This window comes from Marmota monax, unplaced genomic scaffold, assembly GCF_021218885.2.
Source record: "Marmota monax isolate L192 unplaced genomic scaffold, Marmota_monax_Labrador192_F-V1.1 WCK01_AAM20220418_F8-fsc00027, whole genome shotgun sequence".
In the NCBI taxonomy this organism is placed as follows: Eukaryota; Metazoa; Chordata; class Mammalia; order Rodentia; family Sciuridae; genus Marmota; species Marmota monax.
The window spans coordinates 9664641-9678091 of record NW_026694617.1 but is presented as its reverse complement, the minus strand read 5'-3'; the positions used below and the strand labels follow the sequence as shown (position 1 = coordinate 9678091).

Here is a 13451-nt window from a genome sequence, read left to right as displayed (position 1 = left end):
GAGACAGGGTCTCGCTAAGTTGCTTAGGGCCTAGGTAAATTACCTGAGGCTGGCCTTGAACTTGAGATCCTTATGCCTCAGCAACTGGAATAACAGGCGTGTGCCACCACGCCCATCTTAGAGTTTATTTTGCCCAAACCAAGTGGTAGTAATGAAGAAGTTTATAAGATTCAGGAACTGGCCTTACTTAAATGACCCTAATTTTTCTGTTAAAGTTTCTTCCTAAATTCCCACTGTTGATGTAAGGCTGCTGTGTCCACCCGTTCAGACTAGATTTAAGTGTTGAGTTCTAGTCCATACGTGTCACAGGCTTCCCCCAGGTGTGAGTGCGGCACATCTTAGATTTTGGAAAGGAATGAAGTCTAAGGAAAAAGGGCAACAGTCAACCACATTGTCCTGTTCAAGCATGCACGTGTTTTATTTAAGTATTCTCCAAAGGTCTATTTTTTTTTCCAGCATAATGCAGGTATTATGCTATCCTTTGAAATAAGATATATGAACTTCAAACAAAATTGTCAAAACAATGACCTTAGTTACTCCATATGGTACACAGAAATAATTACATTTCACTTACAATACAGATGCACTTAACACAGTCATCAATAGTCACTCACCACCAACACAGTATATTTTTTAAATCACCTAAAACATCAAAAAGTTTTTTTCTTTTCCAAACATCTAAAGAAATTAATATTTTGGATAAGTGATAAATGAAAAGAGGAGGCAGAATTGTCAACTAAAATAACCTAATTGCATTTTCCTTGATGTAACACCAAGAACTTGAAAATAGAACTTCTTGTTGGGAATCAAAAGACATTAAGTATTCCTGATTGTGATTCCTTAGTCTAGTTTTTAAAAAGGTTCTCAATAAATGCCATCAAAGAAGTTTCACTATATATTTGCTCTAGAAGCATAAAGTGACAAGAGGCAGGTGTTAATATAATTGTTAATATTCACGCTGCTGGAAGATTAGTAGCTTTTTAAAAGACATACTAGGAATAAAGCCAGTTCTTCCCAAGAGACAGTAGTTTATCTTACTTTCACTCAGCAAATGTTTATTAAGAGCTACTGTGTGCACAGCACGGTTCTAGAAGCTATTCTAGAAATGGGAAGCAAGAATTTCTGACTTTACCCGAAAATGGTTGGATTAATTAATTTTTATAAGTTATGATAAGCATTTGAAGATCTCTATAATAGAGGGATAATTATTAACTCTTTCCATATATAGAAACTAAGCTTTATTCCTTACAGTGGTGGCTCGGAATGAACAAAACTTTATTTGACATAAAACTTTTTTACACTGTCACGTGCAGACACGTCTGCTGATGTATTTTAAGGGTGTAAAGGTATAAAGACTTTGCACTTAAATGTACACAGAAATCAATCTTGCATCATCAAGCTCCTGTCCTCCCAATTTCGTGGAGAACGCTGCACCTTGCCAAACACAGGACCTTTCTGAGATAAATTGGTGCCGCCTTCATGAATGGCATTGGCCGCATGTTTTCATCAAATACTGCGACATGAAGCACTCCCGTTTATCTCTGCATTCCAATTCACATTAGGTATTCTCAACATGTATTCAAGATCTAAAGCAAAATAAATAATACATCAAGTAAGATTCTGAGATCGTCGATCCTGTGATATTAGTCCCAGTCAACTCTTCAGGAAACACATCCCAATATATCTAGTATCTGGGCTTTTCCATAAACAACAAAGACATTAGAGATAATTCATAGATGTCAACTCCTTTTCTCTAGTTTTTGACAAGGGGATTGATGACAATCTACTTACAAGATAATTTATTGGGGAATACAAAAGTAGGAAAGTCACTTGAACTACAGTAAACGCTAGTTTCTCTGATGATAATGAACCCAATACAAAGGTACCCTAGAAATACAGAATGCACTGGGTCACAGCAATACAGTGGACCAAAGAATACTACTGAAAAACATTGATGACACAGTAGTTTTGGGTTAAAAAGTCACCTAAACCTTGCAACACCAGAAGTTTTTCTATGGATGTGGCTCTTACTGTACCTATAATCTGGAAAGTACAACCACCAAAAAATCCTGATTCCTGATACAACATGTGTGCAGTGAATTATTGCAGTTGTAACAGTAACTAGGTGCAAGGCTAAACAATAATACTGAACTATCTGAACACTTCAGATTTACTAATGAGCATCCCCATGAGAAATACTGCAGTTCTAAAAGGAGTTTATTTGCACAGCCCACCATGGAACAATCAGCTTGTTGTAAGTGCACAGAAATTTCCCCTTTCTACAATTATAGTTTATCATGCCTATTCTGAAGACAACATAAGGAAACTGAGATCACTGCTCCAAAGAATTCTAGCATGCATTATGATGGTTTCCTTCAGTCAATACAAATGTGTTGTATGAGTTTTTTTCCCCATATGTAATAATCTTCATCATAGCCAATGTTCATGGTTTTAACAGGAAAAATTTTTATCAAAATGTTTTCCATATTTTTTTTGTTTTGCATTCAACTGGAACATTTTGTTCAAAGATTTATTTTATTTGTTTTATTAAAAAAGAGTTCTGATCATAAGAAGCATTGATAGGCGGCATTTCATTGTGCTCATTCACAAAGTCAAAGGGCCACAGAATATTCCTCTGTATAACAGGTCAAACTCTGTCTAGAAATGCCATTGGTGGTTTTATTCACATCCTCGAGTTTGGAAGATTTATTTTTGTTTCACTATCAGCCTTCTTGTTTTGCTGTCTTAATCTGCAAAACGTTTATTTATTTATTTTTTCTTCTTTCTTCTACATTGAGATTCTTTCCACAGCCAGGGCTCAAATTCTTTTAAACCTAATCCAATTGTCTTACAAGGCAGACACCCTGACAATATTTCCTCCTGAGTACTCGGGAGACTCTGGCCTGTCATCTCCTTCTGGTGTGGTTACTGGAGGTGTTGGGATGCTTATTATTGCTGTAGTCACATAAGGTTGTTCACAGTTTAGTTTAACACACTCTTCCATGTTGGCATTTAAGCTGGATCGGCTGATGAGGGAAAAAAATAGATTTAAGAAAAGAAGATATTTATTTAATTTTTTTCATGAAGCTGAAAAATGTACATTTTAATGCTTGTAAGTAACATTTTAAATGTTCAGGAAAATTATCACGTAAAAATGAAACATCAAAACTTAATATGAAACATCAAAACTTAATATATATTATCTTGAACATTAACCAGTTCATTAACATTAAAGACAATTCTTAAAGCCAGCTCAACTGTTTCTCAAACTGCATTATAAATGTAAGAAAGAAAAAGGACCAGGTAAAATCTGGACAGCCTGAACTGAGCAAAGTAAAATAACTTTAAGATAGAAACTCAGAGTTTGATATGCCATGTGATTTCTCAATTCCTTTTTCTACAAAATCCTTTCATTATTATGTCTTTTTGAAGTATGTAATGCAAATAAACCCTCAATTTAGTGATGATCACATCCTAAGAAGCCAAAAAAGTTATCTGTTCCCATCTAGTACTTGAAGGTTTTCTCAAAAGATATTCTTAACAAGTATGTTATACTCTGTGGGAGAAGCAGAAGGAGAAGGATCAAGAAGGGTATAAACAGGAATTAAAACTATTTTTATGGAAAATGACTAAAATGTTTATGTCATAATATTTTCTTCTTAAAACTGTCACCATTTTCTACTTTGTTTTACGATGGATGTAAAATGTCTTAAAGATAAAAATTCTTCATTGTCCTAAATTTTAACATTGTGGTCCAATTTTTATAAATCAACGTAGTTTGAATTGAAAATCTCATCTTGGTTTTCAACATAGCTTCTTAAATGCCAACAAAGAAGCAAGACTGAACTTATAGAGGGTCACTCTAAGAATATATGCTCTTCAAATAAAAGAAGGAAGTAAAAAATATTTGGGCAGAAGTTGATCTTTTTAATGTATAATTTAAATGTATTACTTTTTATTAGACACTTATGGTAAAAAAAATAGTAAATAATGAAAAGTAAAGGGAAAATGTCAGTGTAAAAGTTTCACATAAATTTTCCATAAATTAACTGGTAAACAATTTTAGAATTTAACTTATCTTTTTGATATTGGATTGATTTTTGTATTTGATGTGGCCCAAAAATATCTTTTGGATCAAAAGTATAGGTTAATAAAAGAGATTTGTGTAGGCATAGTTTTAATTTTCACTGTTATATTGAATACGTTAATATATTTTAGGTACTATTGAATAACTTTCAATCATATGGATGTCAATTTCACTTGTCTTTTTAGTAGTTTTGACTGTCATTTCAGGCTCTTTGAGTTTACATATGGGGCTCCGGGGTATAGAGGTCCTTGCTCAAACAATCAAAAAATTGTAGAATTGAAGCAATAAAAACATTGTTAGTCATCTTTTCTTCTTCCTGTTGTTAATACTGACATAATTACTACTTTTGACCCCAAGGGATATGCCAGTGGACTCCTTCTCCTACTTGCTGCACAGTTTTGTCCCTTTCTCAGCCCTAGGAGCTAGGACTTCCCTGCTCATAGGTGGCAATGTGACAGCAGGGACACAGCCTGTGAACCAGTAGGTTCATCCAGGTACCTGTTAGATAGAGGAGTTCTCTCCACACACCGGATTTGAATCGTGCTGAGTTCCTGCACGCTGCCTCGATGACTCCCAGATACGTTGGCATTTGGGATGCGGAAAGTTTTTTTGTGTCGACGTGAACAGCAAGTGCTGGTGACTCCTTGTTGTGAAGAGAGAGATGGGCTGTGACTTGAAGGACGGTTAACGGTGGCAACTTCCATGCAGCTTTCTTCAAAGACTTGTTCATCCACGAATTCATGATTCTATTTCAGAGTTGGAAGAAAACGTGAAGAAAGCAGAGAAGCACATTTGAAATTAAAATAAACAAAATGCATAGCTTTCTTTTACTAACACCATTTTCCAGAAGATTAGAATATTAGAACCACTTTTCTTTGACATTTGTGTGGAAATAAAATCTCTCTAGTTAGATTGAGTGATTGACGCATGCCGGTGGATTCAGTGTCCATTGACAAATTAACTTTATCTTACAATATAATTTATGAATTTAAGCATAAAATCAGGAAGTCAGAAATTAGAAGGGAAAAAACCCTTGAAATGAATATAGAGAATATCTACAGGAAATTTAAAAATTTACATTGACTTTATTTTTTAAACAAATTGAAATCATGAAAAGAGGTTATTTTATAGAACACCACGAGTAATACTGTTAAATAGTAGCAAATACCTTCATATGGGATTGAAAAAAAAATTAATCTGAAAATAAGATAGTGAAGACACTTCCGATTTCTTTAGATGCTTCCCTAAAATTTCTGGTATATAAGAAAATGTAACTTATTAACTAAGAAAATAAAATGTTTATCTGTAAAATGGGTCACTGTGCTTGACTCAGAAGGAATGAGCACTGAACTTTCATGGCCTCTTTTCTTTGTGATATATCACAGGGAGAACTCATGACCTCAGTCTGGGTTCAGGGTGTGTTTTTTTTTTTTGTGTGTGCACATGTGTGTGCATAGTGCTAGGGATTGAACCTTGGTAGAGAACACTGCTCTACCACTCAACTACATTCCAGCCTTCTTATTTTTTATTTTGAGACAGTGTCTTGCTAAATTGCCCATGCTGGCCTCCAACTTGCCATCCTCCTGTGTCAGCCTTGGGATAAGCTGAGATTGCAGGCTTGCACCACACTGCCCCAGCTGTTCTCCACCCACTACCTTCTAGCCCATAGGCAATCAGTAATGGGCATCATTTCACACACCCTATTTTATTGATGCACAGTGTCAATTTTACTTTTAAAATGTTTAGTAAAGAATTGCCTCCTAAAATGCCTATGCAAGAATTTTACCTCGGAAATAGAAGGGAAACATTTTGGTCTGAATTGCTAGAGAATAACTTCAATTACTGTTTTTCCTTTGTGTGCACAGAAATGGCCTTCTAATGGAATACTTTGCACATACCGAATTTCACTTAACCATCTCTCATCCTAAAATATTAGTAAAACAATTGAAGCAATTCACTGGCTAATAGGAAATAGATTGTTTTAGTTACTCATTTTGTCATCTCTTTGCTGAGAAAAGCATTTTGAAACACATGAAATTTAACATTCTACTGTTTAGAGTCCAGAGAATAATTTGATTAGATAAGGCAAAATTTCATGTTAAATATTACATTTTAGAGAAAAAAAGTACACAAAAGATTCATAATCTGATTTCTTCTTTTACAATGCACATTTCACACACATAATACAAGTTATCCTGCATGAGATTTTAATTTATCTCCTTAGCAATTAGAATTGAAGAAGTCATTCTGTTATTGGTTACCCTATATTTTTATAGGTGGTGTTAAAAGCAATTTTTGGTTTTAAAAATGTAGTCTTCATTGGTAAAGTAATTGAAAAAAGGAAACAAGAGGAAAAAGACAAAGGTAAATGCATTCTACCATTATCATTTAAGTTCATCTAAGTATCATTTGAGCTCCAAAGTATTATGCTTTCAAACTTAATACTAAGTAAGTACTAAGAAAGTACTAATAGGTTATAGACTTGTCCATATCTTTGTTTAAAAATGCAAATATAATTATGTATTTATCCTGGTAAAACACTTAACTGATTTCCATTTATCATGACACAAAAATCAAAATTGCTCACTTGATTCCAAAGACTGACATTATCCAGCCACTGTCTCTGCTTCCTCTTGGGCCATGCTACACTTGCTCCTTTGAGTCACCCTCAAATTCTTTTGCCTCCCCTTAGGCCAAGTTCCTCTTTCTTCATTTCCTTGTTTACCTCCTTCTCATCCTTCTGTTCTCAACTCAAGTCTTTCCAGAAGCCTTGTCTGAGCCTGTCACCTAGGGGTTCCATCCTCTTTGCCCCACTCCACTGTGGCCCTGTCAGTTCTTCCACTGCTCATGCCCCTTCTCTAGTAACACCCATGGTTAATGTTTTGTCCCATAAATGGAGACTCAACGAGGACAGAGGCCATACTAACTTCATGGTGTGTCTTGGATCAGGCTCACTATTAGGCACATAGCAGGCAAATGATACATACTGGTTGCATGGTTATATAGGTAAATAAACTGATGGGAAATATATTGAAAGTGAGAATACATATAATGTGTCTTTGGTAAGTAAAGAAGCTGACCTGATTCAATATGATGAAAAATTTCGTTCTGCTCTGTAATCACAAACTGTGATCCACATTGACTAGCTAACTAAGAAATGAACGTCTTTACTATGGAGAAGTCCCACTTATTGCCTGTAAGTGAAGAAATGTAAACTTTTTCCTCAACACCCAGAGGTGTACCAGTGGTTAAATGTGACATTTCTTTTGAATGCAAACTGATCAGTTTTGCTATGTACCTCTATGTATTATATCTGTGAATTACTTGCTTCTATTCTGTTATTCTCTGTTTTTTTTTTTTTTGCTATTGATATTCTCTTTACCAGATGTTTGGCACACTTGAAATATCATTTTCCCCTTTTTAATCAAAATTTTAAAAACAGATGAGACAGAATATTTTATTGGACTCTGTATTGGAAGACAGTTTTCTAACTGCATTTAACTGATATCTTAGAACTAGAGTTAAGATACCACTAAGTTAAGACAGAGGTTTCTTAAAATAATTTCCAACTCGAAATGTCATTATGATATTTCAAAGCAGTTTCACATACTACAGGTTTTCTGTTTGTTTGGTTTTTATCATATTTTCCAGTAATGTGGAGTGTGAAATAATACTTGGAAATATTGTGTATGCATAAAGGCAAATGGGACTAGTGTCAGAGTACAGAGGCCGGCCCTTGTGCTGTCTCCTTACCGTGGTTTTCTCCAGGCAGTGAAGCAGGTGGTGGTGCTGGGTTTCAAAGCTGGAGCCGGACTTGCTAATGAAGGCCTGTTCTTCCTCCGAGGACTATCAACACATAAGAAACAGAGGTGCTTCTATTTTATTTGCAAACAGCAAGAATCTCAACTACACAATTGCACAGAGATCTGGCCTATTTTCTGAGTCTCACCAGCAGCACTTTTTTTTTTTTTTTTAAAAAAAAAAACTAAAAACAGACAAATGTGCAGTTGCTTTTAAGTTGAATGATCAGCATACAAATTTTCATCAAATTAGAGGTCTGGTCTTTTAGACTATGCCTCCCTGAATTGAAAATTTAAATCTCTTTTACTCATTCAAGGACCAACTTTCTTTGAAAGCCTGAGCCATTTATCTTTAGATAATAAAATTTAACCTCATACTTAGATAATCCTGAAACCATTATCGTGCACCTACATGAAAGATATTTTGTAAGAAAAGATGATGGAAATCCTAAATATTAAAGGAAAGTTTTGAAGTAAAAGTCTCTCATTCAGACACTGTGACATTCCCAACACCGAATCAATGGTGTTCTCTCTTTATTAAGAAGTAAAACAAGAAGGGGCATCACCTCTGCTTCCCCATTACCTGAACTTTAAGAACATGAGCAATTTTTAAATTAAAAAAGAATTAGGCATTTGAATTATTGAGCATCTTCTGCCTCTCTGATGTTAATTAGAGATAGTGTAGAGAAGCTGTCTGATTGCGAGTTTAGGAATCATAACCCACTGGCAATACTCCATAGCACAGCTTCTAACCAGCTACAGACAACTGGAGTGTACAGGAGGAGCTTATAAAAAAAATAACACTTTTGCTGTTTTGCTAGCCATTTTCATAATTATTCCCAATAAAATTATATGGTTAAGTAGAACTAAATTAATATTACCCCAATAAACTGATCACTAAAAAATGCAAAGAACTTGACTTTACCTGCAGCTGGTTGCTGAGTAAACCATTCCGTTTGCTCTGCATGTAGGCGCTGGCGCTTCCGCTTTTGGCTGCCCGGATCCTGGCCAGTCTAGCTTTCTACAGGACAAAAAAAAAAAAAATGAACATCCCATCAATACTTATGTGTGGTATTCTTCAAACAGTGAAGTCAGTCTTGCTTTATCCTACTGTCAGCATACATATTTTAAAAAGCAAGCCAACTTTTCACATGTAACTACTGACAAATATGCTCCTGTCCTCTTTTGAATGTTTTGTTTTAGTTAACATTTATTAGTAAGGCCAATTAACTACTTTAGAGCTGGGTTATGCATGCAGGAATTGAAATTAAGTCTTTACAGTAAGATGAAGTTATTTTATTACTGTTTCTCTCAATTGTGTCAAGAGAAAAATAGCAATATTACTTTACTTATATTTTCATTTATCCAAATCTGAGTAACTTAATGAAATGAAGACCAGTAGCCCAGTAATTCAGCTGTCATCTCCTTTTCATTTAAACTAATGTCCTTTATAAAATTAGTAACTAAGTTCTAAGAACCAATTCCTTTTTTTCTATCCTTCGTTCTTTCCCTCCTTCCTTCTTTCCATTCTTAGAACCACTATTCAGCTGTATCTGTGTTCTCCAACTGTAAAACTTTAATCTTTGTAATTATTCAGTTAAAGGAGGAAAAATAGAGTCCTTGCTGAATAAAATGGACTCCCTAAAAAAAAAAAATCTCTGAATTTATCTACTTTGTTGGCAAGGTTCACCCAACTGTATTCTCATCTGTTTTGTATTTCACTCTAGAATTTGTGGAAATGATGAACAGAGCAAGCCCATCCAAAGATGTCTATAAGATCATTTAAAAATTTTTTTAACATTTTTTTTTCATATAGAGAATGTTCTTCAATTAAGAGAATTTTTTTCTGGTGGTCACTTCAGTTGTTCACTGTTAGAGTGACATCACCAGAGAGGTATTACCAAACAAACTGGGTGGTCAGCTTGATTTCCTTTTAGGCATTCTACTTTATGAGTCTGGGGATACAACCCTGTTTAGACTGTGAGAGAAGGTGCCTGCTTTGCACCCACTGGGCAGCACTCCTTTGGTGTCCATTCTATTCTTGTGATGAATCTCTCAGCAAGAGTATGTAACATAGCAACTGGGGTGACTTGAAAAAGAAGTTTCTTATAAACTGACCCTAAGAAGACTCCTCTTCCCTTTCTAACCACCCCACACAGATGCTATCTTTAGTCTCAAGCCCTAGAATGCTCTTTTTAGTAAGAATTTCAAAGTTACTTAGATTTTTAAAGCAGAAAACAGATGCATATATATCATAAAACTTTTAATCCTATAAAACGATATACAAGCAATTGAGTCTCTCTGATCCTGGAGCCATCTTCTTCCTATGCTTTGGAGTAAACAACGGGTAATCTTCTTAGGAAATCCTATCCAAAACTTTCTAAGCACATCAAAGCAAGCACATGTATACATATAGAAAGGCATATATATCTTTACTCAGTTGGAAGAACACTCCTCACACTGTTACACTTAGTTGTGTTTTTTTACCATATCTTGGAAACTCTTACTTTTTATGGATGTGCCCTATGTGCCCTATCTGTATGAATGAAGCATATTTATTTGGCCTGCCAACTACCAACTAAGTTTTTAAAGCATCTTTTTCTACTGCAAGTAATACTTCCTGCTTTTAACATTATTACCATGAGCTTTTCTGCAAGACAAACTTCTGAAAGCAATTATTCCTGCATCAAAGGATGTGTGTGTACATGTGATATTAACACGTTTTACCAAATTTTCCTTCAATTAATAGGTTTTACCAAATTTCCCTTCAAAGTCGTTGTAACAAGATGCTCTTGCATCCACATCATTTGAGAGTTGCACTGAGATGTTTGAAGCTCTCAAAGTAGCTTTAAGATAACTGTTGTGGCTTTAACTTCACATTCACCTCTAAATATAGTCTTCCCAGGCTCTGATTCCAGATTAAAATAGGTTGCAAGGAGTTCATATTTATAATCTTTGAGAAACAATGACAAATTTCCTGTCTTCATTGTCAATGTAATGCTTAAGTCACTCAAAGATTGGGGCAATGCTGGAGAATGAAGTTGGAAAGTAGAAAAACTTGCATCTCAAATGCTGGGCTGCAGGGCCAGAATTTCAGGCCTGACTCAACAAACAATGGAAAGTGATATAGGCACTTTTGGAAAAGACTTGGAACTGACGTAATAATACAGAAAAAAGCAGTTTATGTATTGGTTTCCAGAAAGGGCTTATTGTTGAAATTTTAGTTAGGTATCTTTGATCTCCTGAAACATTTATTGTTTTTTTGGTTTCCTTCCCTCTTCTACCCGCTCTTTCCTTTCTCTTTCCTCTCCTTGGTTTCTTTGACTCCCAGCCTGCCTGCCTACCTCTCCATCTTCCTTCCTTCCTTCCTTCCTTCCTTCCTTCCTTCCTTCCTTCCTTCCTTCCTTCCTTCCTTCCTTCCCTTTCTTTATTTCACAACTACTATATATAATACAACTTATATCATAGTCACCTATGTCATTCTTTCATTAATGAGACATGTACATTAACCAAAAATGTTACCCAGCAAAAGAAGATGTCATATATTTCTCTTCATATAGTGGCAAATCTACATACAGTAGCCATCACTACTATAGAAGTGGTTCTAACCTTAGAGAAAAATATGTTGTTTTTAGAGACAGCATGGTCATTTTTGCTAGATTCATACAGTGCATTAGCAAAACAATCTCTCGTCTTTGTTCAGCCTCTTTTGTCTTACTTTGACACAATATTGTTTGATTGGTGGTACATGCCAAATATCTGTTGAATGTTTTCAAGACCCCTTTGAGGTCTTTAATTACTTTGGTTCCAGCAGGTAATTGAGGGAAATTATTTTATAAAAGTACTTTAGAAAATGATTTTACTTATGACCTCTTCAGTATGACAATCTTGGCAAGTCCAGTTTGTATAATTGAGAGGTTAAAAAAAAAATCCTTCCAATCCTCTACCCTACCCTGGAAGGAAATGAGAACTTCTTGTCATGGCAAATTGCCAGCAACAAAAATGGAAATCAGGGTGAAGTTTCAGTAAATAATTAACTGTGGTCGATTGGAAAGTAGAAGGTTTCCAAAGTGTTAATTAAAAATGGAGTTTGTATTGTCAGTTTTAGAATAAAAGCTTGGTAGTTATTTTTGAACTATTTATCTGCTTTAAGAAATACTGGTGGTGTTTGGGAAAAACTGTTCATCTCCTAAGTACATTTCTCCCATTCATCCAATTTCTCAGAAATTCAGTTTTGCCTAATCCTCTAATCTCAGCAGGATTTCTCAGTCAGTTGCAAGGAATGATAAGTGAGATGCATAAAATCCAAATGAACCAGATAAAGCAAATAACTGGTTCTGTGGCCAAGACAAGATTGGGGAATGTTGAGATGTTAGGCAGGTTTTCCCTGCAGCTGGGTTCTTCACGACATATGTGAGGGTAAAAGGAGGACACAGTGTACAATTTTTCTTAAATTAATTTGACATGGAACAGACTTCCATGTAGACAAAGCATTCAGAAACTAGTATGCAGGGTAACACAATGGATTTTTAGCAAGTAGATGATTCTTATTTATGACAAATAATACTATTTAAATTTATAATGTATTTTCTGGAATAGAGGCTGAGCACCAATCAGAGAAAGATCCCTAACAAAATACATTTGAGTTAGCAATTCGCTTAAATGAACAGCTACCTTCTAAATAAGATGTGCTGCAGATTGAGGGATGTTTCTGGACCATCTTGTCATCAAATCACAAACTAGTCTCAATACTTTTGAAGAATTAAGGTATCCCAGGCAGCTTAAGGGAGAAAAACAGAAAATCTCTTTCCTTGGTAATCTCAGCCAATTACTTATTCCTCAGATATCAGCCCACATATTTCCTGTACCATGTGTTCTGGAAATTTCATGTTTGGTTGTTTCTTTCATTTATGGTTTAGTAAAACAGCTTCATGTGGCTTTAACATATTAAGCTTTCTCAGCTTTTAAAAATTTAAAGAGTTTATTGGAATCTTTCCATTTGCTAAGGAAAGTAGCTGCCCTAAAAATGAGACAAATTTTTAGTACCAAACAATAATAAAAAAGTGAGAGTAGAAGGAAGTCAGTGGAAGGCAGTAGAATATTCCCTGCCTGGTTAATCCTGGAATGGCAGTGCTGGGCGGAAACAGGGAATTGGGTCAGCTAAAGAAATGACAGGATGGTAAGAGGACTCTGGGTAGGGAAAGGTAAGAACTGAAAGAAGATGTAGAAGGGCATCAGAAGCAAAATAATGCTTTCTATTTATTTACTTTTTGTGCTAAGTATGGAACCCAGGACCTCTCACAGATACCAGTGCTATTTTGTGCCACGCATTTACTGCACTATACTCTTTATGGTGGAGGAGAGGGACAATACAGTTTAATACATGATAATAGATTATACACACTATTGTGGGAGAAAAAAGGGAGGAACTAAGGTTGCCTACAATACCCAGAAGAATTTTGATGGAAGCAGTGATATGTGACCTAAGTGTTGTACCCTGAATGGGAATTTGCCAGGTGGTTACATTAGGTAGTGTGGAAAGGAGTGGAGAGCTAAGAGCCGAG

The 13451-nt window shown here is 35.3% G+C and overlaps 1 protein-coding gene across 4 annotated transcripts in view; it reads right to left on the bottom strand.

The window, feature by feature from the left end:
- Nucleotides 1-391: 391 nt before the first annotated feature.
- Kcnd2 (potassium voltage-gated channel subfamily D member 2) overlaps nucleotides 392-13451 on the bottom strand; it is a 457488-nt gene continuing 444428 nt past the window's right edge. For 3 of the 4 annotated variants that reach the window (XM_058572127.1, XM_058572128.1, XM_058572126.1), the window contains 4 exons: nucleotides 8813-8908; nucleotides 7841-7933; nucleotides 4586-4833; nucleotides 392-3026 (listed from right to left, as the gene is read on the bottom strand). In XM_058572127.1, the coding sequence (XP_058428110.1) occupies nucleotides 2849-3026; nucleotides 4586-4833; nucleotides 7841-7933; nucleotides 8813-8908 (615 nt within the window). In that variant the 3' untranslated portion in view covers nucleotides 392-2848. The remainder of the gene's footprint in view (nucleotides 3027-4585; nucleotides 4834-7840; nucleotides 7934-8812; nucleotides 8909-13451) is intronic. The other variant, XM_058572129.1, reaches the window with a different exon arrangement.